At 41.9% G+C, this 25,816-nt stretch overlaps 1 protein-coding gene across 1 annotated transcript in view; it reads right to left on the bottom strand.

The window, feature by feature from the left end:
* myo7ab (myosin VIIAb) overlaps window positions 1–25,816 on the bottom strand; it is a 117,429-nt gene that overhangs the window by 25,191 nt on the left and 66,422 nt on the right. Inside the window, exons 23-34 of the mRNA XM_034177677.1 lie at window positions 19,367–19,684; window positions 16,697–16,897; window positions 16,060–16,236; window positions 10,689–10,778; window positions 10,328–10,455; window positions 6,433–6,559; window positions 6,121–6,240; window positions 4,908–5,081; window positions 4,578–4,805; window positions 554–724; window positions 362–479; window positions 134–260 (exon numbers count right to left, since the gene is read on the bottom strand). Of these exons, the coding sequence (XP_034033568.1) occupies window positions 134–260; window positions 362–479; window positions 554–724; window positions 4,578–4,805; window positions 4,908–5,081; window positions 6,121–6,240; window positions 6,433–6,559; window positions 10,328–10,455; window positions 10,689–10,778; window positions 16,060–16,236; window positions 16,697–16,897; window positions 19,367–19,684 (1,979 nt within the window). The remainder of the gene's footprint in view (window positions 1–133; window positions 261–361; window positions 480–553; window positions 725–4,577; window positions 4,806–4,907; window positions 5,082–6,120; window positions 6,241–6,432; window positions 6,560–10,327; window positions 10,456–10,688; window positions 10,779–16,059; window positions 16,237–16,696; window positions 16,898–19,366; window positions 19,685–25,816) is intronic.

Below are 25,816 nucleotides of genomic sequence, written 5' to 3'. Positions count from 1 at the left end.
TTTAAATTGTCACTTTTATGCCATTGGACTTTTAATGCACTTTTGGGGTTTTCAAGGTTTCACAACAATATTTTTTTTGTACTACACAATGACAAAGTGCTTGAATTGTTGCTAATGAGTTACTGCATCTTACCTGCTGCTGGACACGGCAGTAATTTCTGGGAATGAGAGTTCCAGGAGAACTTGTTCCTGTTCATCCACAAAATAAACACCGGTCCAGTTCACCGCTACAATCACGTCATTCTTGGGCAGACTCGGCCCTGTGGGCATCGATGCAACAACAACACACGGTAAGAAAATGTTCCCAAAGAGTTTGAGGCAGAGAAGGTGCCGGGTTCGTCCACAGTTTGGTTCCAGTTACCTGAAAACTTGAAGGCCTCATAGAAGCGTGAGAAGAGTAAAGGCCACTTTAAACGAGCAAAGTCCACAACGTCTTCCTTCACCCTCAGTGCATTGAGCCTCCTCATGGCGTGAAGTCCCTGGACACAAAGCCGGACTTGGTTATTGTTGAAATCACAGCGTGGCTGCTTTTTGTTGGTACAGAACCACAAACCTTTTGGTGGGCGGCAATGATGAGCTGGACCCATTTCTCTGCCGTCTTCATGGAGGTGATTTCCCTGTCAGGGATGTAGGACGGGACGAGGGTGAACAGGCGATCCTGCAGGATGTCAGCACCATAATCCACAAAGTACTGCTGGGAGGCCAAGTCCGCCAGATCCTCCTCCTTTTAAATGTCGGAGAGAAAACAAAAGCTTGAAATCTTGTCCATTCTCGTCACTCCAAAACAGAATCTCAACATCTTCAGCTCTGCCACCTCCAGCTCCGCCTCCTGTCTTTTTGTTAGTGCCACCGTCTCTAAACCATACAACATAGGTGGTCTCACTACTGTCTTGTAAACTTTCCCCTTCACTCTTGCTGATATTCTTTGGTCACAAATCACTCCTGCCACCTTTCTCCACCCTGCCTGCACTCTCTTCTTCACCTCTCTACCACACTCTCCATTACTTTGAACAATTGACCCCAAATATTTAAACTCATCTACTTTCACCACTTCTACTCCTTGTAACTGCACTATTCCACTGGGCTCCCTCTCATTCACACACATGTACTCAGTCTTGCTTCTACTGACTTTCATTCCCCTTCTCTCCAAAGCATATCTCCACTTCTCCAGACTAGACTCAACTTGCTCTCTACTCTCACTACAGATCACAATGTCATCTGCAAGCATCATAGTCCATGGGGACTCCTCTCTGATCTCATCCGTCAACCTGTCCATCACCACTACGAACAAGAAAGGACTCAGAGCTGATCCTTGGTGTAATCCCACCTCCATCTTGAATGAGTCTGTCATTCCTACTGTGCATCTCTCTGCTGTCACACTATTCTTGTACATGACCTGCACTATCCCAACATACTTTTCTGCCACTCCAGACTTCCTCATACAATACCACAGCTCTTCTCTTGGCACCCTATCATAAGCTTTTTCTAAATCCACAAACACACAATGTAACTCTTTCTGGCCTTCTCTGTACTCCAACAGTATTCTCAGAGCAAACACTGCATCTGTAGTGCTCTTTCTTGGCATGAAACCATATTGCTACTCACAGATCTTCACCTGTTTTCTAAGCCTAGCTTCTACTACTCTTTCCCATAACTTCATGTTGTGGCTGATCAACTTTATGCCTCTGTAGTTACTGCAGCTCTGCACATCACCCTTGTTCTTGAAAATAGGAACCAGCACACTTCATCTCCACTCCTCAGGCATCCTCTCACTTTCCAAGATTTTATTAAACAATCTGGTTAGAAACTCCACTGCCATGTCTCCTAGACATTTCCATGCCTCCACTGGAATGTCATCTGGACCAACTGCCTTTCCACTCTTCATCCTCTTCATAGCAGGCCTCACTTCTTCCTTACTAATTTCTTGTGCTTCCTGATTTACTCTTACCACATCATCCAGCCTTTTCTCTCGCTCATTTTCTTCATCAGCTCTTCAAAATATTCCTTCCACCTTCTCAACACACATTCCTCACTTGTCAGTACATTACCATGTGCATCTTTCACCACCCTAACCTGCTGCACATCCTTTCCAGCTCTGTCCCTTTGTCTGGCCAATCGGTACAAGTCCTTTTCTCCTTCCTTACTAATCAACTTCTTGTACAGCTCACAATATGCCTTTTCCTTCACTTTTGCCACTTCTCTTTTCGCCTTACCCCACATCTCCTTGTACTCCTGTTTACTTTCTTAATCCTGTCCAGATGTCACACCCAGTACTGTCCTAGTTGTCTCCCTCACCACATCTGCAGTACTTTTCAAGTTGTCCAACACTGCTTCCCCTCCAACCAGTGCTTTTCTCACCTGCTCGCTAAATTTCACACAACAGTCTTCCTCCTTCAGCTTCCACCGTCTGATCCTTTGTTGAGCTCTCTTCTTCTTCTTTACCTCTAAAGTCATCCTACAAACAACCATCCTATGCTGTCTAATGACACTCTCTCCTGCCACCACCTTACAGTCTGATTTCCTTTAGCTTGCATCTCCTATAAAGAATGTAGTCCACCTGTGTGCACCTTCCTCCACTCTTATATGTTACCCTGTGCTCCTCCCTTTTCTTAAAGTAGGTATTCACCACAGCCTTTTCCATCCTTTTTGCAAAATCAACTACCATCTGTCCTTCCCCATTCCTATCCTTGATACCATATCTACCCATTATTTCCTCATCACCTCTGTTCCCTTCACCAGCATGCCCATTGAAGTCCACTCCAATCACCACTCTTTCATGCTTGAGCACACTCTCCACCACCTCATCTAACACACTCCAGAAATCTTCTTTCTCCTTCATCTCACGACCTACCTGTGGGGCATATGCACTGATGCTGTTCATCATCACCCCTTCAATTTCCAACTTCACACTCATCACCCTGTCAGACACTCGTTTAACCTCCAACACACTTTTAATGTACTCTTCATTTAAAATGACCCCAACACCATTTCTTTTCCTGTCCTCACCATGGTACAACAACTTGTACCCACCACCGATGCTCCTGCTCTTACTTCCCTTCCACTTGGTCTCTTGCACACACAATATGTCTACCTTTCTCCTTGCCATCATATCAGCCAGCTCTCTCCCTTTACCAGTCATACTACCAACATTCAAAGTCCCCACTCTCACTTCCACCCTTCTAGTTTTCTTCTTCTACTGCTGTTTGTGGAAATGTTCTCCTCCTCTTCTTTGTCATCTTCGCCCAGCAGTAGCCCGATTTCCACCGGCACCCTGTTGGGCAACAGCACCGGTGGCGGACATTGTTAACCCAGGCCACGACCGATCCGGTATGGAAATTCGATTCTTAGTCTGCATAGTTGGGTTGGCTTGTTTTACGCCGGATGCCCTTCCTGACGCAACCCTCATTTATCCGGGCTTGGGACCGGCATTCAGAATGTAGTGGCTGCACACTGGCTGTATGTGGCTGAGTTCCTGCCTTTCTACAGACATAGTCCAAAAAGTGGACTGGACCACTTTGGACATTGCTGGTCTTCGTTCTCGCCTCATTTTACTAAATTGACACATCAGCTAAAGATGAAAGACAGGAAATAAAGGTGATCTGATGGGAAATCTGGTTGGTAATTAGTGGTTCAGAATTTGTTGGTAGAAGGCCACTTATACAATATCAGGGTTTAGTTCAGGAATTAATTGTAAAGTTTCAGGAATGTTCAAATCTTCATAATCATCACATCATAATGACTAACAGAGCACCATTCTACTATGATTGCCCATGATCCAAATAAATGCAAAAATGGGATGAAATGGCTTAATCTGCCTTGCTTCCTAACAGGCTGGCTTACAAAGTACAGACACGGCAACCTGCCTGAAAATAAAGGAAAGGAGCTGCACCCTTGGCAAGATATAATCGAGCTGTTCAACTTTGAACATAAACCACAACAAACGCTGCTTTTTACCCCAAATAGGACACAATCAAACAAGTTTCAAGCCATAATTACTACAAATATCCCATTTAAAGAAATTCAACCATGGCGTTGCCATGTACTATCAACAATTTCAAAAACCGGGATGAAATTTGTAAATAGTTGAAAAATTGGATTCCAATTTTTAATTTGGTGCCGATGAAGGCTGTAACTACTACATATATACTAAGTTTGTTCAAGTCTGACAAAGACGAATCAAGGAGCTACGATGATGCTTCAAAACATGCCCCGATTTGATATTCAGGATTAAATGGGAAGGAACAGCACTCTGCAGAACAGCCCCATAAGATAACCATTTCCTCAATGAAACAAAAGACTTTCAAGTAAACATGATCACATTTTTGGAGCTTGGAATATCCGAGATGGAAAACAAGGATATCAGTTATTTTTAAAACCGATCACATGGTATCAAGTCACACGTTATCGTGACCACTATGTTCACACGGCGGAAGCACCTGATCGTTACATGTCGCATTCTTTGGGGTCATCTCGTCTGACCCCGGCTTCCCACCTGAATTACTGACGATGCCTGAAAAAAGAAATAAAGACGCCACCTTTAACATATCTGCACTAATCAGAGGACGGCTCGCGCTCACCCGTTCACAGCGGTACTCTCCAAACTTCACCCCTCTGACTATCTGCTGGTAAATGAGGTTTGTGGCAACACTGTCTTCAGTGGGGTTGTGCCAGGGTGTGAAGATCTCTTTCCTGAAGAACAGCCTCCAGGGGGCGTTTCTCTCCTGGGCACCCTGCTCTTTGGCATACTGCTCACATTGAGAAATGGCATCCATGACGTGGTCGCTGCCACTGCCCAATGACGACACCTGACAACAGCGGATTGACAGGTGAGCTGATCCGTTCTTCCATCAGCGGCATGACTTCAATTTGAAGGCCGATGCAGCAGAACGAGCAGGTTTTGGTTCTACCTTATCAAAGAGCGCAATGTAGAGCGAGAAGCCGAAGCGATCTCTGAGGTTTATCTTATCAGCTAGAGCATTGCACAGCTCGCTGGCAGTGGTTGCCGAGTCTGCCAGCAGAGTTTTGGTGGTTCCATCCATGAACGTCACCGGGAGCATGATGGGCTTCTTAGACTTTGTGGCCTAGAAGAAAAAACTGATCAGATTAAGGTGGAACCAGTTCCTAGAAATGGATAGACTTCGCTACAATGCAGTAACTTGCTAAGATTCCTTAGCATGAGAATGGTTAGTGTCATCTTGAGCGCATGTTGTTCAGAGCGTTCAGAACATCCTAAAACATGTCACAGAATAAATAGAAAGTACCACAAATTGCTGAGATGAACCCACTTTTCCGACAAACTTTGATTTTTATTCCTTCGGATGAATATCCACAGGACTAATGCCTTTGAGATTCATGCGTGGTGCACAATGTGCCATCCGATAATTTTCTGATAAAAACGTTCAATGGATTATTTTGGTCCAGACAATCCATGGGGGACTACCTGATGGTAAGCTGGCCATTCTGAGTGAATCCCTGTTGGGTCCCACAGATGAGTAAACAATTTCAGACAATACAAGACATCCAAATGACTTACTTGATCCATTATCCTCATATTTGCTCAAAATTACTCTTTTTCCAAAGGACTTCAGAGTCTCTAGACCCTTTCTGTCTTGTTCATCTTGCTCATTTATTTTATTTACTTTATTTTTTTAAATACTATAACTCGCTTTGAAAAGTTCTGAAACCTTTCAGCCCCCAACCTGTTGATAGCTTTAAAACACCAAAATTAAATAATTTATGTCGTTTATCATAGTCAGAAACTGTAAAAACAGAAATGATGGCTGGGTTCTCAAATTCCCCCAATACTGGTGACAGTTGGAAAAATATAGATTTTTATTTATTTTATTTTATTTTGGAAAATTTATCAAAGAAATTCAGACTCATGGTGACAAAAATTTATGATTTATGACATTATAACAGCACAAAAGGCATTCTTGAGTTCTCTCTATTTCTAACTGTGACTGTGCTGTTTCTGTAGAGGTGCAGGACTTGCAGATGCAGTGAGAAAAAAGTTTTAAGTGAGTAAAAATCAAGGGAAGGACAAAAAAAAAAAAAAGACCCCAAACTCTTTGTGATGAATAGTTTCTTACTTGGCGTCCTAGTGCAGCTAGCATGCAGTACCTGTAATTCCAACCATGATGGCGGCTGCAGCCGTGTTCGATTGACAAATGTCCGCCGTAACCGTTCCTCACAATATGGCGCATAACCAGGAGGACCGCCGTTCAAAAACGTCCGTAAGTACTGTCCAAGACAAGAGAGACGGCAAAACAAGGCGACCAATAAAAGTCAAACATTAGCATTTGGTTTTCATTGACAAAAATGTTTGCGGTGATTCCAAAAGTTCAATTAGAAAACAGTTTGACAGAGTGGTGTTCAGATAGTGCTGCTGAGTCTTTAGAGACCACTTCATTAAAGGGGTTCGTGGGTTCTTACTTTGACAAACTTTTCGGAGGGGGCGAAGCAGCCCACACAGAGTGACAGCAGGATCCACCCGCGGGCGTGGCTGCTCTTTGACGGGTTTTGCGTTAGCTGTTTGCAGATCTGACAGTAGATCTCATCCCTGGCACAGAAAAGAGCAAAAATCAGATCAGGATCCAAACCCAAAACAGCTCGAGGTCAAATTGCCACTGTCTGCAATGGCTTCAACTCTCTTGCGCCACCATGAGGTGTAAACCTAGCACTGTATTCCCTGAGTAGTAGCAATTTGTGAAAGAAACAGAGGTAATCTTTTGGTTTCAAACTGATGTATCTTGAAACTGTTTGTTAATATAACAATCAAATGTGTCCTGATGTCGTCAGAGCACTTTGACAGATTTAGACTTTTCCTCTTGACCTCCTCACTTCAACTAAGCAAGTCCCTTCGGCTGCTCCCTTGTTTTTGCACTCGGGGTCGCCACAGCAAATCCAAGGTGGATCTGCATGTTGAATTGGCACAGGTTTTACGCCGGATGCCCTTCCTGACGCAACTCCACTTTACATGGAGAAATGTGGCAGGGGTGGGATTTGAACCCGGAACCTTCTGCACTGAAACCAAGTGCACTAACCACTTGGCCAATATCATCACACAGTTTGGCAAATAAATATTAAATTTGCCAAGCTAATGAAAACAATCCCCATTTTATCAATGTTTATTTTCATGTTCAGGCATTGCTCCCTTGGAAGATTGTGTGTGGTTCAAACGACTTCCTGTTACTGCTGAGCAAATGTGTCATCTGCTAAATTAGCTGTAATGGTTTTATTATTCTTCCTGATTTGTCCCATTCAAAGTACAAATGTCAAATAATGAAAAGTTCAAGAACAGAGCCTTGAGGAACTCCAGAAATAATGTGGTCTGTTGGGATTTTATCCTAAAGGACTAAAAGCATCTTTTCTTTTAACCAACACAGTGAAATTTGCAGACACCCAGCTGCCAAAAGGCTGAAAATTTTAAAATTTAGACAAATGGTAAACAGCCACTCAAATACAGCTGAACAGTTTCTAAGGCGTATCCTTCAAAGTTGCAGATACATGTGGTAGAAATGAGGTTTCTCCATCGGGTGCCTGGGCTTACATTCAGGGACAGGGTGAAACGCTTGAATATCTGGGAGGGATCTGGTTTCTTCCTCAGAGGGAGTTTTTCCTTACCACTGCTGCTCTGGGGATTGGTAAGGTTAGACCTTAAGGTGCGTTTACACATAACCAAGACGCGTTACGAATGTCATTTTTCTGTCATTCGTGACACATTCCTGACATTCTTAATGTGACTTAAAGCATCTGAATAGGTTTCTTAATAGTGCATGTCGGTGCGTAATATTCTTGATATTCGTGGAGCATGCTTTTGCCTGTCAAAAAATCTTCCACGAATGTCACACACCACCCTCATTTCGTCTCACGTCGTGGAGGTCGCAACTGAGCGTATTGATCTGTCTTGAAGAGTAGTGATCCTTAATAGAACATGACAGTGTTCGTAGTGGTTCCTGTGATGGTTCTTGGAGCCCAAACTATCACGTGTTATTACGAAGTGTCACGGAAACTGTCAAGTTTTGACACGACTTGTAACGCGGCGTCACATTTCACTGCGCGCCACAACGAATCAGTTTTCTGTCACGTGCGCACAATTAAACTCGGCTCCAAATGTCATTCCACAGTTCCTGCTGAAGCTCCTCAGGACGCTTCTGCAGGTGTTCCACCTGCTGTTGTAACCGATGAGCGGGAGAACGAGTCTGAGCCAGAGGAGCAAGAGGAGACTCATGTGCAGCCAGACATCTCTGCACCTCCTCCAGTCCGGCGGAGGAAGAAGCGTGAGCACAATTAAAACCTGCTGCATCACATTCAGTTTGATTGCTGACACCAAGTCGGCTAAAAGTCTAATTTCAGTGCTCTTTAGCGCGCTCCTGCAGGTGTTCCACCTGCTGCATGTGCCTGATGTTTGGGAAAATGCGCAAGACGAGAGCCGCATGAAGCCACACATCTGGCTCTGTCCGTCTCCTCCTCTCTACACCACTCCATGGCACAGAGCCCAACTACGCATGCAGTCACAAAGTTCTTCTGAAAAACTGGAGCGATCTGAATTCGGCTGGATGAATATGGGTGTGAGTGTGGAGACAATTCACCTCGTTCACAACGTGACAGAACTTAACGATGCGCTGTTACGCGCAATAACGCGGGACACTATTCTTGACCGTGCGTAATGGTTCCTGATAATTCTCCAGCAACACATGCCATTAATCGCAAAGTGGGGTAACAGGTTGCAGCAGTTCCTGAGGACACCTACCGCCTCTGCCCCGAATAATCACATTCGTGATCAGCGGCCAAGAATGTGTACTTCGTGGCATTCGTGAGTTGTCGTCGTTATGTGTAAACGCAGCATTACTTCTGTGAAGCGCCTTGAGGCAACGCAGTTGTGATTTGGCGCTATATACGAGGTCTATTAGAAAAGTATCCGACCTTATTATTTTTTTCAAAAACCATATGGATTTGAATCACGTGTGATTACATCAGACATGCTTGAACCCTCGTGGGCATGCGAGCGTTTTTTCACGCCTGTCGGTTACGTCATTTGCCTGTGGGCAGTCTTTGAGTGAGGAGTCGCCCACCCTCTCGTCGATTTTTTCATTGTTTAGGAATGGCTCAGAGACTGTTTCTTTGTTTGATCAAATTTTTTTTCAAAACTGTAAGGCACAACTGAGTGGACACCATTCGATAAATTCAGCTGGTTTTCGGTAAAAATTTTAACGGCTGATGAGAGATTTTGGTCTGGTAGTGTTGCCGTAAGGACGGCCCACGGCGCCTGACGGCGATCTGCGCTTCGAGGCGGCAGCGTCTCGCCGTTTCAAGTTGAAAACTTCCACGTTTCAGGCTCTGTTGACCCAGTAAGTCGTCAGAGAACAGAGAACTTTCAGAAGAAGTCGGCATGAGGAGTTTATTCGGACATTCTATTGTTAACGGACATTTTGTAATGAAAGAACGTGCGGGCAGAGTCGCATGTCGGGCCGGACCCAACCGCGGGGGGTCGCGACAGGAAAAACACCTCCGTTGGAAACCTTAACGGGCAAGTTGGAACATGCCCAAGCTGTTAAAGAATTTCTCAGTTACTCACTTGTTGAAAGCCATCAAAAGCCGCCTGAATTTTACAAATGGTTTTCAACACGGAGGTGTTTTTCCTGTCGCGGCGCACACAGATTTGCCGAGTCGCCACGGAAACGACTCGGCGAATTTGCGCGCACGTCTTTCATTAAAAAAATGTCCTTAAACAGTGGAATGTCCGCATAAAGTCCTCATGCCGGCCTCTTCTGAATCTTCTCTGTTCTCTCACGACGTCCTGGGTGAATTAAGCTTTAAATTAGGATGTTTTCAGGTCGAAACAGGCAGACGACGGCGCCTGGAAGCGCTGCACGACATCCCGCTCCGTGGGAAGTCCTTACACTGACAGAAACACCCCATAATCTCTCATCAGCCGTTAAACTTTTCACCGAAAACCAGCTTAATTTCTTGAATAGTGTCGACTCGGATATTCCAAAGGAATTCAGCCGAGAGGGCGGAACCACATCTCACTCAAGGCCTGCCCACAGGGAAATGACGTCACCGACGCGTGAAAAAACTCACGCATGTGCACGAGGGTTCAAGCATGATTGGTGTAATCGCACGTCATTCAAGTCCATATACTTTTTGAAAAAATAAAAAGGTCGGATTATTATCTAATAGACCTCATAAATGAAAATAAACTGAAATTGAATTGAGGGACTCAGAGTAGAGCCTCTGCTCCTTCACACTGTAAAGCCATCACGACTTGGGTCTGGATAAGCATCAGAAAGTGCCCCTGTTCTTAATCATCATTCACTCTGGTCACCTGAGGGCAGGCCTTAAGATGCCGTTGCCGATGATGAAGTGAAGTTTCTCCAGGTTGGAGGTGGGCCTGTCCTCCAGCATGCTGTTCCCATGAAGGCTGTAATCTGCGTCGGTCAACCGCCTAGTCACCTACCGGGAACACCAAAGAGCCGCTCACATCGAAGGTGAGCACAAGTCTAAAAACCAACCTGAACAGAGCTGGACTCAAAAAAAACAAACAAAAAAAAACAACAACAAAACAACCTATAACTGTTACATAGATTTAACAGATCTAAGTATGTACAGTATTTTACGCACAAGTTTAAACACTAAACATACCGGTATAAAAGCAGAAACAAACTAGCTGAGCTGATCATCCTCACCTCCTCCGTGATCTTTGATTTCTTCTTCAGTGTGAGAGATACTAACTTCTGTCTGACACTGTTGCGCTTCTGGCTGTCAGTGGAACCATTCTGTGCACAAAAACATTGATACACCTGACTGTAGTTTGTATGATATAGTGACCTCTGAGAGTATTTTAACCACTAATGTATCATCAGCGTGGAGCTGATCACCATATCTGATGTCACAGCGTCACTGACTGTCAGTTTATCTTGTGAGCTGAGAAGCAGCCGCTCTTGCTAGAAGTACAACCCCTGGCAATAATTATGGAATCACCGGCCTCAGAGGATGTTCATTCAGTTGTTTAATTTTGTAGAAAAAAAGCAGATCATAGACATGACACAAAACTGAAGTCATTTCAAATGGCAACTTTCTGGCTTTAAGAAACACTATAAGAAATTAGGAAAAAAAAAGTTGTGGCAGTCAGTAACGGTTACTTTTTTAGACCAAGCAGAGGGAAAAAAATATGGAATCACTCAATTCTGAGGAATAAATTATGGAATCACTCTGTAAATTTTCATCCCCAAAACTAACACCTGCATCAAATCAGATCTGCTCGTTAGTCTGCATCTAAAAAAGGAGTGATCACACCTTGGAGAGCTGTTGCACCAAGTGGACTGACATGAATCATGGCTCCAACACGAGAGATGTCAATTGAAACAAAGGAGAGGATTATCAAACTCTTAAAAGAGGGTAAATCATCATGCAATGTTGCAAAAGATGTTGGTTGTTCACAGTCAGCTGTGTCTAAACTGTGGACCAAATACAAACAACATGGGAAGGTTGTTAAAGGCAAACATACTGGTAGACCAAGGAAGACATCAAAGCGTCAAGACAGAAAACGAAAGACATCATTAACACATAAACAGAAAAAAACAAGGTTACAATGGGCTAAGGAAAAGCAATCGTGGACTGTGGATGACTGGATGAAAGTCATATTCAGTGATGAATCTCGAATCTGCATTGGGCAAGGTGATGATGCTGGAACTTTTGTTTGGTGCCGTTCCAATGAGATTTATAAAGATGAATGCCTGAAGAGAACATGTAAATTTCCACAGTCATTGATGATATGGGGCTGCATGTCAGGTAAAGGCACTGGGGAGATGGCTGTCATTACATCATCAATAAATGCACAAGTTTATGTTGATATTTTGGACACTTTTCTTATCCCATCAATTGAAAGGATGTTTGGGGATGATGAAATCATTTTTCAAGATGATAATGCATCTTGCTATAGAGCAAAAACTGTGAAAATATTCTTGCAAAAAGACACATAGGGTCAATGTCATGGCCTGCAAATAGTCCGGATCTTAATCCAATTGAAAATCTTTGGTTGAAGTTGAAGAAAATGGTCCATGACATGGCTCCAAAGCTGATCTGGCAACAGCAATCAGAGAAAGTTGGAGCCAGATTGATGAAGAGTACTGTTTGTCACTCATTAAGTCCATGCCTCAGAGACTGCAAGCTGTTATAAAAGCCAGAGGTGGTGCAACAAAATACTAGTGATGTGTTGGAGCGTTCTTTTGTTTTTCATGATTCCAGAATTTTTTCCTCAGAATTGAGTGATTCCATATTTTTTTCCCTCTGCTTGGTCTAAAAAAGTAACCGTTACTGACTGCCACAATTTTTTTTCCTGATTTCTTATAGTTTCTTAAAGCCAGAAAGTTGCCATTTGAAATTACTTTAGTTTTGTGTCATGTCTGTGATCTGCTTTTTTTCTACAAAATTAAACAACTGAATGAACATCCTCCGAGGCCGGTGATTCCATAATTTTTGCCAGGGGTTGTAGAAAAACAACAAATTCTGAAGATCAGCAGCCTGCAAAATATTTTTATTTTTGAAAACTAGACTGAACTTTACTTAACCAAACATTATTTTGTCTCATCTTTCATTGCATATTTAATGTGTTGTATCATCAACTTCATTTCCTATCCTAATTTCTTGCATTTCAGGGCTGTCATACATAAAAAAAAGCTTGGATGGGGCCAGTTTAAAGCGAGTAATAAGGTTTAAAAAAAAATTAAATAAATAACGATGTTACTTCAAACAGTTGATGATTTGGTACAAAAGCAGTATCCATGAAAGACTGGGACTTTGAAGGTGGGGAGAAGATCTCCAGTTAGTCAACAAATCCATGAGAAAATTATTGCATTTTTTTAAAACAATATTCCTCAAAGAAAGATTAAAGTGTAGGTGACATGTTATGTTTTTCATTTCATTTAACCAGATAAGACAAACCCACTGAGATCAAGACCTCTTTTGCAGGGTGGATCTGGCCAAGAAGGCAACAGCACACACCAACAGGCAATGCAATAATAAAACAATAATAAAAACAACACATCCACCCTTAAATACAACACAACCAGCTAACCTATGGACAATTATTTTAAACAACAATGCAAACTCCAACACAGTAAAACTCATGGTCTAAGACAGGGTTTAAAACAGACACATTGTCCAAAAGATTTAGGTTGTCAGTTTTCTAATAGTGATCGGAGGGCTGTCAGTGAAACCAGCCCAAGCAGTTTCAATTCCATTTGGAGGGCATTCCAAGAAAAGGGGGAGTCAAAACTAAAAGCTTTCTTTCCCTTTTCCATTCGAACACGGGGAACAGAAAAACACAAAGTGTCATTCGAGCGTAAGGCATAGCAGCTTACAGTTCTCTGCAGATAAGTGGACAAATAAAGCCTGGTTCACACGACAGGATTTTAAAATTATCTTTAGGTTTCCAAAACCTGAGAGACCACACACGTGAAGATAAAAAATCATGGATCTAACAGGTTTGGTCGTACAGTGTGTGGTGTTCAGCCACACGGTAATAACAACACCACCACACACGAACAGATTTAACACATGAACATTTACAGTTCAGACAGGAAATCTCCCCAAAATCTCTCGAGATTAAACGTGACTTCAGAGTAAACAAACGGAGGTACTTTGTGGACTATTTAAAACAGAGGGAAAAATGATAAAAAAAAAGGAAAAGGAAAGGCGTTCTTTAAAGAAGTGGAGACAGCGCGACCACCGGACTTTCTGGTAAGTCAGAACAGCTGTTTTGATTTTATTTTCCGCTCCGTACGTCCGTCACCTCGCTTTCTGATTGGCTGCACGTCACATTCAGCAGGCTGTGAGCTCGTTTGTGGTCGGAGAACACAACACACACTGCGATATCGGGCCAAAAAAAAACAACATGTTGAATATCCCTGATTTGCGATCAGAGCGCTCCTGACGCTCTTCCGAGCAGATCAGAGCGCTCTTAACCCACCACACACGACAGGAATATCTGATAAGATTATCTTTGACGTCATCACGATTGTACAGCTGGTGCTGTAACCTGGCACCAAACTCTGTGTGACAAATGGACTTTTCTTCAGCCAAGACAGAAGGAAATAAATTATTTTCAGATGTTTTGTGAAGGTGGATAAGTTTACAGATGATCTCACTGAAATGGACAGGTAAGATATTTACTGCTTCTGTGAATGGTTTTAATATTTAATAATAACGTGTTATGCTACTAACATACACACTAACTGTATTAAAAAAGGAAACAATATTTATTTTAAAGATAACTGATATTTTCAGTCCCTCATGTCTTTTTTTTCTAAGATAAAACTAAATAAAAAATCCACACTTCCTCATCACATTTTTCTGACGTCAAGGAGTAAATAAAAACAAACAAACAAAACAAAACAAAAAAAAAAAAACAACAGTCAATTATGACCACAGAGCTGGAAAAAAAAGTTCATCATATGCTGCATGCTGAAATTGTCGTCATTATTTATTTATTTCTTTTAGAATCACCATTCTGTGTTCTGAATATTGTCACTGTAGTCAGACTGAAGGTTTTCCTCCAATGTTTCTTCTCCCCCATTATGGTCTAAATAAGGCTCAAAACCATAAGGCTGTATTTCACACAGCTTCTACAGAAACACCTTTAGACTGGACTTAAAAAAAAAAGCTCCACACTAGAAAAAAAAAATAGTCCGAAAACAGCTCGACTTCCACCGTGTTTACAATTGATTTGGGCTTGAATCAGCAGGTGCCGTTCTCGTGATGAGGTAGCAACAATATGGCCGCGGCTGAGGGCTGAAATACAGTGCAGGCTTCAGACAGCTATTGCTTATCCTTCACCTGTGCATTTATCGTTCAGGATTTTGAAAATATCCACATTTCATCATTTTTTGTGATTATTTGTGCATATTTTTTATGTCACCTACACTTTAAGGAATTTGCATATTTATCCCTCTACTGTGTGTAATATCATTAAACAATTCAATGAATCTGGAGGAATTTCGGTGTGCAAAAGGTGTAGGTCTAAGCTGAACACTCAGGGCACTGCAACAAGAACAGTCATTCATCAATACCTAATATAAACACATGGACTAGGGGATTACTTTGTCAAGCACTGCAATACACAGTTGCATTCACAAACACCACTTAAAACTTTCCTGTGCAAAAAACAAACTTTATGTTAACCTTGTCCAGAGTCAACTTCTCTGGGTTCTGCTTTGGGCCATCACTCAGTGGAAACAAGTATTGTGGTTAGACCAAACAGTATTCAGGATTTTTTATGGAAGGAATGGATGAAATGTCCTCTGGACTAAAGCCAAAAAGATCATCCAGACTGTTATCAGCAACAAGTCCAAAATCCAGGCTCTGTTATGGTACAGGATTGTGTCAGTGCCCTTGGCAAAGGTCATTTACACGTCTATGATGGCAGCATGAATACAGAGGACATTTAGATTTTAGAGCAACATAAGCTACCTTAAGGATGTCTTTCCAGAGACGTCCACCCATTGTTCAACAAGACAATACACAAAACCACATTCTATTCACATTACAAAGGCATGGCTGCAGAAGAAGATGGTATGGGTACTGGAATATGTGAAGAAGTTTTGAAATGAAAGATGCAACGACGACCTTGTAACTGTAAGAAGAATGGGACAGAATAACACGTGAAACTTTCATCATATGGTGTCCTCAACGCCAAAACATCTTAGAAATTCTGTGAGAAGGAGTAACATTGTAAAGTGGTAAATGCTTTGGAGTCGCCAACTTTTTTTGGAATGTGTTACAGCCCTGAAATACAGGATGGATGAAAATGAACAAATGAAATTAAGCTGACAAGAAAAAAAAAAAAAAAAAAAATCATGAAATAGCTTGGGTCTATATTATGTTTTTTTTGTTTTGTTTTTGCATTTTCCACTTTGTCCCAACTTTTCCTACTGAATGAAATTTGAAGAATCATCCATGTGAAATATTGCAGAATTCTAAGATTTACTTTTAATGAATCCTGATTTCTAACCGTGTGATTGGATGTTTGTATGTTGTTTTTGTTTACTTTTTTCTCACCTCCTCCTCCACCTGCAGCTCCTGCAGCTCCCTCCTGTAGCTCCTCCTGCCAAGGGTTTTGTATATTTTTGTCATGACGGGGATCTTTTCGCTGCCGTCGTGAAGCACCATCTCACACTTTGGTTCGGGGAGGTCGCCCATGAAGCGGAGCACCGTGATCCACACGGCTAGCGCCGCCTGCAGGACAGTGACACCATCACACACACACTCGTCAGTCACAACATTTAACACACATACGGAGAAACAGCATTAAAAACACTTTTCACAATGTGCTGGTAAAAATAAAATAAAATAAAAATTCTATTTTTCAAAAATGCTGTAAATTTCTTCTGAAAATTTTACAGAATGAAACAGTGAACCTAAGTTTGTAATGTTGCTCCAACGTTATATCACAGGTCAGCCTTGAAACCTGTATATGTTAAAAACAGACCCTCAAATTAAACCTGAAAGTTTCCAATTAAACATTTTACGATTTCAGATCAACTGGCAAATTTTACATAAAAAAAAAACAAAAAAACATGATAATTCTGACCTTTAGTTTTACAGAAGCATATTCCAGTCTGTTTTAACAGGATCTAACTCATGAATAAGTAATAAGTGGGTGTTTAGAAGTGAGGGGTTCAAAGGTCAAACTTGCCAGCTGGTCTCCTTCGTCCTCATGAAACAGCAGCGGTTGCTTTAACGGCCGTCTGACGTACGTGTGTGTGGAAACCCCTTGAAAGTACATAGCTGCAAACTTGGCGAACTTGTACTCAGACAAATCCTCATCTTTCTCTTCAGGCAGGGGCGGAGCTTCAGTCAGCACCTCCCCCTCGCCCTGGGGCGTGTTCTCAAGATCCTGACCAGCAGAAAGAGTGATATAATGAATAACGACTATGACTGACACCAGAAATTACGCATCGTTCAGACGCAACAAACATATTTTCTCCAGATGTTTAAGTCCTGTTCTCATTTTCATGGATGTGTGTCCCAACTCACGGCCTGTTAACGTGACAAACTGTCGCATGAAGTCACGGCCTGTTAACATGATAAAACTGTCGCGTGAAATCACAGCCTGTTAACGTGACAAACTGTCGCGTGAAGTCACAGCCTGTTAATGTGACAAACTGTCGCGGGAAGTCGCGTGACAAACTGTCTTAACGTATCTGTTAACATGACAAACTGTCGCCGGAACTCTAGGCCTGTTAACGTGACAAGCTGTCGCGGGATGTCACGGCCTGTTAACGTGACAAGCTCTTGCGGGATGTCACGGCCTGTTAACGTGACCAGCTCTTGCGGGAAGTCACGGCCTGTTAACGTGACAAGCTGTCACGGGAAGTCACAGGCTGTTAATGTGACAAACTGATGTGTGATGTTTACAGTTGCCCGTGGATGTGACATAGTGATCTGATGAAGTAGCACGCTGGTCTACAACCCCAATTCCAGTGAAGTTGGGATGTTGTGTAAAATGTAAATAAAACAGAAGACAATGATTTGCAAATCCTCTTCAACCTATATTCAATTGAATACACCACAAATACAAGATATTTAATGTTCAAACTGATAAACTTTATTGTTTTTGTGCAAATATTTGCTGATTTTGAAATGGATGCCTGCAACATATTTCAAAAAAGCTGGGATGGGGCAACAAAAGACTGGGAAAGTTGATGAATGTTTGGAACATTCCACAGGTGAACAGGTTAATTGGAAACAGGTGAGTGTCATGATTGGGTATAAAAGGAGCATCCCCAAAACCATTCACAAGCAAAGATGGGGCGAGTATCACCATTTAGTGAACAACTGCATGAAAAAATAGTCCAACAGTTTAAGAACAATGTTTCTCAATATTCAATTGCAAGGAATTTAGGGATTCCATCATCTACAGTCCATAATATAATCAGAAGATTCACAGAATCTGGAGAACTTTCTACACGTAAGAGGCAAGGGCGAAAACCAACATTGAATGCCCGTGACCGTCAATCTCTCAGGCAGCACTGCATTAAATACTGACATTGTGTAAAGGATCTTACCGCGTGGGCTCTGGAACACTTCAGAAAACCATTGTCATTTAACACAGTTCGTCGCTACATCTACAAGTGCAAGTTAAAACTCTACCATGCAAAGTGAAAGCCATACATCAACAACATCCAGAAACGCCGCTGCCTTCTCTGGGCCCGAGCTCATTTGAAATGGACAGACACAAAGTGGAAAAGTGTGCTGTGGTCTGAAGAGTCCACATTTCAAATTGTTTTTGGAAATCATGGACGTTGTGTCCTCCAGATTGTTACCAGTGCAAAGTTCAAAAGTCAGCATCTGTGATGGTATGGGGGTGTGTTAGTGCCCATGGCATGGACAGCTTACACAACTGTGATGGTACCATCAATGCTGAAAGGTACATCCAGGTTTTGGAGCAGCATATGCTGCCATCCAAGCAACGTCTTTTTCAGGGGGTCCCTGCTTTTTTCAGCAAGACAATGCCAAGCCACATTCTGCACGTGTTACAACAGCGTGGCTTCATAGTAAAAGAGTGCGGGTACTAGACTGGCCTGTCTGCAGTCCAGACCTGTCGGCCCATTGAAAATGTGTGGCGCATTATGAAGCCCAAAATACTACAACAGAGACCCCGGACTGTTGAACAACTGAAGTCGTACATCAAGCAAGAATGGAAAAGAATTCCACCTACAAAGCTTCAACAATTAGTGTCTTCAGTTCCCAAATGCTTATTGAGTGTTGTTAGAAGGAAAGGTGATGTAACACAGTGGTAAACATGCCACTGTCCCAGCTTTTTTTAAATGTGTTGCAGGCATCCATTTCAAAATGAGCAAATATTTGCACAAAAACAATAAAATCTATCAGTTTGAAAATAAAATATCTTGTATTTTGTGGTGTATTCAATTGAATATAGATTGAAGAGGATTTGCAAATCATTGTATTCTGTTTTTATTTACATTTTACACAATGTTCCAACTTCATTGGAATTGGGGTTGTAGTTGCATGTACACAGCACAGCTGTAATGCTTCTGGAAAAACTCTCAGTGATGTCACGGTGTGTACGAAACGTAACAGGCTCCACAGAAAATTAATCCACACTGAAACTAGACCACGACACTATGATGGAGTTTTGTAGTTCATCATCTCAGACCCTCTAAGGTGCAGAGAAGGTTTCAGATTCTGAGATGCCATTATCTTCAGGGGTGGAGCCACATAAATGGGTGTAGATATTTTAACAAGGGGTTTTGATTGCTGGAATACACTTCGGGTCAACAGATTATCTGTATGGATAATTGGCAAGATAATTGGTCAACCCCTAGAATAAACAATCACGTACTTCAAAGCCAGCTGGCGCTCGACCGTCCTGATTTGGCAGCCGTTCGGAGTTACCCAGGAACCCAAACATGTGGTCCAGCATGTCCGAGTGGTCCACTGGCCGCTCCTTCTCCCTCTCCATTTGCTGCAGCAGCTCCTTCTTCCTCCTGGCCTCCTCCTTCTCCTCCCTCTCCTGCTCTTCCTGTTGCTGAGCTAGTAGGACAAGGCGCTCCTGGTGCTTCCTCTCGGCCTCTGCCTTGGCCCGTAGCGCTGTCATCTGGTTTCGGAGCTGCTCCTCCTCAGCCAGGCGCTGCCGTTCGGCTTCCAGGCGCCGCTGCCGCTGTGAGGATCGAAGGAGAAACCAAAAGGTTGAGGGTTCACAGAGACAGTAAATAAAAATAAAGTTCTGAGGAAGCCACAAGGAACAAAGCGGCAACAACACACAAGTCCAATGTTTGGTTCTAAAAAGTGCAGCAGAGATCACAGAATGAAGATGTTTCGATTAATGACGGCAAAAATTTTCAGCCAGTGTTTATTTTCAATCAGGAAGATTTTACACACTTTTTAAATCCTGTTTTTTGTTAACGGGATTAATCAAAGGCCCACAACACTGATTTTTCACAAACTTCAAAGAAGGACGAAAAACTCTGAGCTACAAGGAGCCAGAAAATAAATAAATAAATAAAATAAACTATTTTCTGGATCATTCAAGTAACTCAATTGTATTTTTACAAAGCCTGGTGAATACACAGGAACAAATAGTTCAGTTTTGGAAAGGAAACATATCTACAACTATAAACAACAGGGTCATCGATTTCTCCCACAGCAGCCTGTACTCAAGGTTCTTGAAATGGAGCAATATCTTCATCCGGTGAACATTTACTATTAATGCAGTTACAACAGAATTTCACCAAGAGCTCTAGTCAAGAAGAATAAGAATTTTCTACAATTGTTCACTAGGGTGTTATCAAAACTGATTTTTGCAAAACCACGAATAAAGTTGGTACCTGGAATAGACAACACTAAATTGTGGGGCAGAGCTATGTAAAGATGTGAAGGTAGGAAAATAAGATTTAAACTGTCAGAAAATGTTGTGGTCTACACATTCCAATTAGCTAAACTGCAGGATTGTCTTACAGACATAAAGACATGGATGACCTCTAATTTCCTGCTTTTAAACTCAGATAAAACTGAAGTTATTGTACTTGGCCCCACAAATCTTAGAAACATGGTGTCTAACCAGATCCTTACTCTGGATGGCATTACCCTGACCTCTAGTAATACTGTGAGAAATCTTGGAGTCATTTTTGATCAGGATATGTCATTCAAAGTGCATATTAAACAAATATGTAGGACTGCTTTTTTGCATTTACGCAATATCTCTAAAATCAGAAAGGTCTTGTCTCAGAGTGATGCTGAAAAACTAATTCATGCATTTATTTCCTCTAGGCTGGACTATTGTAATTCATTATTATCAGGTTGTCCTAAAAGTTCCCTAAAAAGCCTTCAGTTAATTCAAAATGCTGCAGCTAGAGTACTGACGGGGACTAGAAGGAGAGAGCATATCTCACCCATATTGGCCTCTCTTCATTGGCTTCCTGTTAATTCTAGAATAGAATTTAAAATTCTTCTTCTTACTTATAAGGTTTTGAATAATCAGGTCCCATCTTATCTTAGGGACCTCGTAGTACCATATTACCCCAATAGAGCGCTTCGCTCTCAGACTGCAGGCTTACTTGTAGTTCCTAGGGTTTGTAAGAGTAGAATGGGAGGCAGAGCCTTCAGCTTTCAGGCTCCTCTCCTGTGGAACCAGCTCCCAATTCAGATCAGGGAGACAGACACCCTCTCTACTTTTAAGATTAGGCTTAAAACTTTCCTTTTTGCTAAAGCTTATAGTTAGGGCTGGATCAGGTGACCCTGAACCATCCCTTAGTTATGCTGCTATAGACGTAGACTGCTGGGGGGTTCCCATGATGCACTGTTTCTTTTTCTTTTTGCTCTGTATGCACCACTCTGCATTTAATCATTAGTGATCGATCTCTGCTCCCCTCCACAGCATGTCTTTTTCCTGGTTCTCTCCCTCAGCCCCAACCAGTCCCAGCAGAAGACTGCCCCTCCCTGAGCCTGGTTCTGCTGGAGGTTTCTTCCTGTTAAAAGGGAGTTTTTCCTTCCCACTGTAGCCAAGTGCTTGCTCACAGGGGGTCGTTTTGACCGTTGGGGTTTTACATAATTATTGTATGGCCTTGCCTTACAATATAAAGCGCCTTGGGGCAACTGTTTGTTGTGATTTGGCGCTATATAAAAAAATTGATTGATTGATTGATTGATTCCGGTTTAAACACAGGAGTAAAAAGAACCCAATGCTAGATTTGTCATTAATACACGTGGAATATACATTCAAACCTCTGAGTTAGAGAACCATTAAAAAAAAGTAAAACCAGGATCACCACCAAAATCTCATCAATCAATTTAAAAATCTAACTTTGAGAGTTGCTCTGTCACAAGTAACATTTCCACAAGGGGGTGCCGATAAGAAATAGTGAGGAGATGTGTTCAGCTCCACAAGCACAATCCATCACCCAGCATTGATCCTGAGCCTGGTCCTGGGGGAATGAGGTTGCATAAGGAACCTAGATGTCACATCCTGTACTTCCTCCTGAAAATCCAGAGGTTTTCCCAATCTGATAGGGGTATAATCCTTTGAGTGTGTTCTCGGTAGTTCCCACAGTATCCTGATAGTTGGACATTCCCAAAAAATAAAATCAACTGACCAACTGACGGAGGAGAAGGTCCACTTTGAACCCCTTTTGGATGTTAGTTCTGCTCACCCTGTCTCTCTGGGTGAGTCCAGCCACCCTGCAAAGGAAACTCACTTTCTACCCGTTATCATGCCCCAATTTACCCGCCAATTTGATGCCACAACTTCCCATCACTCAACAAAGAGACTTCAACATCTTTGCTTTGAGTAGTAACTCGCTCCCAACCTGGAGGGAGGGGGGGGGTAATCCTCCAGTTAAGGAAGAGTACCACAACCACAGATGTAGAGATTCTTAATATTCCAGAAGTCGTCCCTGTAGGTCAGAATGTGAAGAAACAAGCAGTACTGCACCATCTGTTAAAAAATAAAGCTATAGTCCTGAGATCACCACAGCCGAGCCGCTCTGCCTCTCAGGGACCTGATATCATCAAACACCCCCCAAGAACATGTTTGACTTTCTTCAAACTCTGATGCGGTTTTAGGAAGCAGGTCATGACCTTTCTGTGCCGATTCCTGGCTGCAGAAACATGACCTCACCCACCTCGGTTCTCTAGTCTGGTCACTGGAATCATAGTCCTGCTCAGCATGAACTACACTCTATCAGATGAATAACAAACTGAGATTAAGACATTTATTTCAAAACAAAACTGATTTATTCAACATTTTCAGAACAAACACAAAATACTCTGAAATTTCTGTTTTGTTTTTTCCACATGTAAACACATTTAACACTAATGTGTAAAAGCAGGCTTTAGCGTGACAGTGGGACTCAGGCAGGTAAGGTTACGTACACGCCAGGGCAACAAATGAACCATAAAACAGGCTTAAGTGGAGATGTGTGGGTCGTCACGGGTCAAAAACAGATCCTGACGGGTCCAAACTGACTAACAGCCACAATTAGGAATCCTGATGGTTTGAAAACATTCCAGGTCAATGTTTTCAGTTAACATTTGCTCCATGGGGTCAACCACAGGAAAACGTTATGCTGTTGCGATCGGTGGCGTGAGCCCGTTCTAACGGTGTAGACCACTTCCATGGGCAGGCGGGAAATTTGCAATATTGCAAAATATGCAAAATTGCCCCAAATAAACTCTCCTCTGGATTTTTGACATAGAAAATGCAGATTGCTGTCAAAACATTCTCTGAAGTGTGACTGAAAAACTGGACCGGAAACCTTGAAATTATTTTTTTAACTTTATAATAATAATAATTTTATTTATAAGGCGCTTTCAGTCAAAGTGCAGTACAGGTAGTAAAAACAAACACAGGCAATAAGATACAAACCAAAAATTACTTGGAAAAAAATCAAAATAACTCAAGAAACATAACAAAAAGTAAACAAGTGAGTCTTTAGCTTTGCTTTAAAAACATCCACAGAGCCTGCCAGTCTAATGTCCACAGGAAGTTCGTTCCACAGCTTCGGTGCCCGGAAGGAAAAAGCTCACTCACCAACAGTCTTTTTGTTGACCTTCAGAACAACCAAAAGGCCAGTTCCCTGAGAATGGAGGTTGCGGGAAGGTGTATAAGCGCTTACAAGATCCTTTAGATAAGAAGGTGCAAGTCCATTTACAATTTTATAAGTTAATAAAAGCACCTTAAAATCAGCCCCAAACTGCCCAGCAGAAAGAGGCCAGGACCGGGGTAATATGCTCGTATTTCCCCCGCTCCTGTCAGGATAAGAGCAGCTGCATTTTGAACCATCTGCAAGACTCATGAAAGCTTCCTGACAGAAGCACACTGCAGTAGTCCAGGCGAGATGTCACAAAAGCATGAATGAGGACTTCTGCATCCCTGTCAGACAGGGTTGTTCTAATCTTGGCATTCCTTCTAAGATGAAAGAAGGACGCCTTTGACACCTCCTTGATGTGTTTATCAAACAAGAATCTGGTCAAACATAACCCCAAGATTTTAAATTTTTTTCACTGCAATGAACCACACAATCATCCAGAGAAAGAGAAACTTTCAAATAAATGGTGGAAATTCTGAGATACAATGATCATCATTTCAGTCTCTGCAGAGTTAAGGAACAAAAAATTCTTAGAAAACCAGCTCCTGACAGCCGAAAGACAGAGCTCAAGTTTGGACAAGTTAGACCCATTTTCACAATTTATAGGCATATATAGTTGTAAATCATCTGCATAAAAGTGAAAACCAAAACCAAAAGAACATAATAATTGACCACGTAATGCGTGATAGAGAGAAAAGCAGTGGACCCAAAACAGAGAACCTTGAGCAACCCCATGCCTGACTGCACAAGGCTCAGACAGAACATTATTAAACAGAACACGATGAGATCTGTTTGACAAGAAAGATTTCAACCACATCAGCACCTTGCCCAAGATGCAGAACTGTTGTTGTAATCTATCCATGAGGATACAATGATTGACTGTATGAAATGCAGCACTGAGGTCCAACAACAAAAGAACAGAAGCACGATCAGAGTAAACATTTAACAACAAATCATTCACCACCTTTGTCAATGCAGTCTCTGTGGAATAATTTTCCTAAAGGCAGACTGAAGAGGCTCAAAGACATTATTAGCTGTTAAATATTCAACAAGCTGATTGGAAACCACTTTTTCAAACATCTTTGTTAAAAATTCAAGGTTTGAAACAGGTCTGTAATTTAACGGTGTATCAACATCAAGTCCAGGCTTCTTTAACAAAGGTTTTACCACGACAGATTTAAAACACTCTGGGAAAATTTGTGAAGACAACGAATAATTTAAAACGGATAAAATACATGGACCTAGTGTATTCCAAAACTCTTTTATAACCCAAGAAGGAAGAGGGTCCAAAGATCAGGTTGTTGAGAAATGAGCATGCTGATGTAATAATCGTTGACAATTTGGGCAATGAAGGGAGCTGGAAATCCATCAGTCTCTGACTACTAGTAATAGGAGGAGCAGCAGCACATGCGACATCATAGTTTAGCGAATTTATTAACTTTATTTACAAGTTTCTTGAGTGTGACCATATGTGATGCTACTTAATTAATGATGGGTTTTTCTCATTAATGGGATTACCAAATGACATGACATTTCGGATTTTGGTAGAGCACAGAACAACCTATCCATGTCCAGAAAATGTCAGTTAAAAACCACTACATGGCGCTATAAATAATAAATATGTTTTGATAAAAACAACTTCTAATAACTTGTGAAATTACAGTCACACATAGGAAAACTTTATATTGTCTGATCATTGGAATGATTTCTTTCCACTGGCATATTGGTATTTTTTCCCCCCGCAAAATTCCGAAATATGCAAAATAGGCCAATGTGAACTAGTTTCTGAATTTTTGACACAAAGGCCAGATTGGTGTCAAAATGTTCTCTGCTTCAAGACTATGAAAAATTGGGCCAGAAACTTTCAAATTTGTTCCTCTGCAAGTTTACTGGCTTTGACTTTGACCACGTGCACAGCTAATTAATTTGTGATGGGTTTTCTTGTTGAGGGGATAACTGAATGGTTTGAAATTTGGCATGTGTATGGATGTCCTCTGTTAGAACCAACGTGCCAAATTTGGTGGAACTGTGGCAGTAGATGGTGATGCAAAGCATATTTTTATGAATTTCAGAGCTCTAACTTGCACCTAAATTCATGTACAACCCCTGGCAAAAATTATGGAATCACCGGCCTTGGAGGATGTTCATTCAGTTGTTTAATTTTGTAGAAAAAAGCAGATCACAGACATGACACAAAACTAAAGTCA

This window comes from Thalassophryne amazonica, chromosome 9 (assembly GCF_902500255.1).
Source record: "Thalassophryne amazonica chromosome 9, fThaAma1.1, whole genome shotgun sequence".
Taxonomy (NCBI): Eukaryota; Metazoa; Chordata; class Actinopteri; order Batrachoidiformes; family Batrachoididae; genus Thalassophryne; species Thalassophryne amazonica.
The sequence above is the reverse complement of the archived record's forward strand: the minus strand, read 5'-3'. Positions and strand labels throughout refer to the sequence as shown.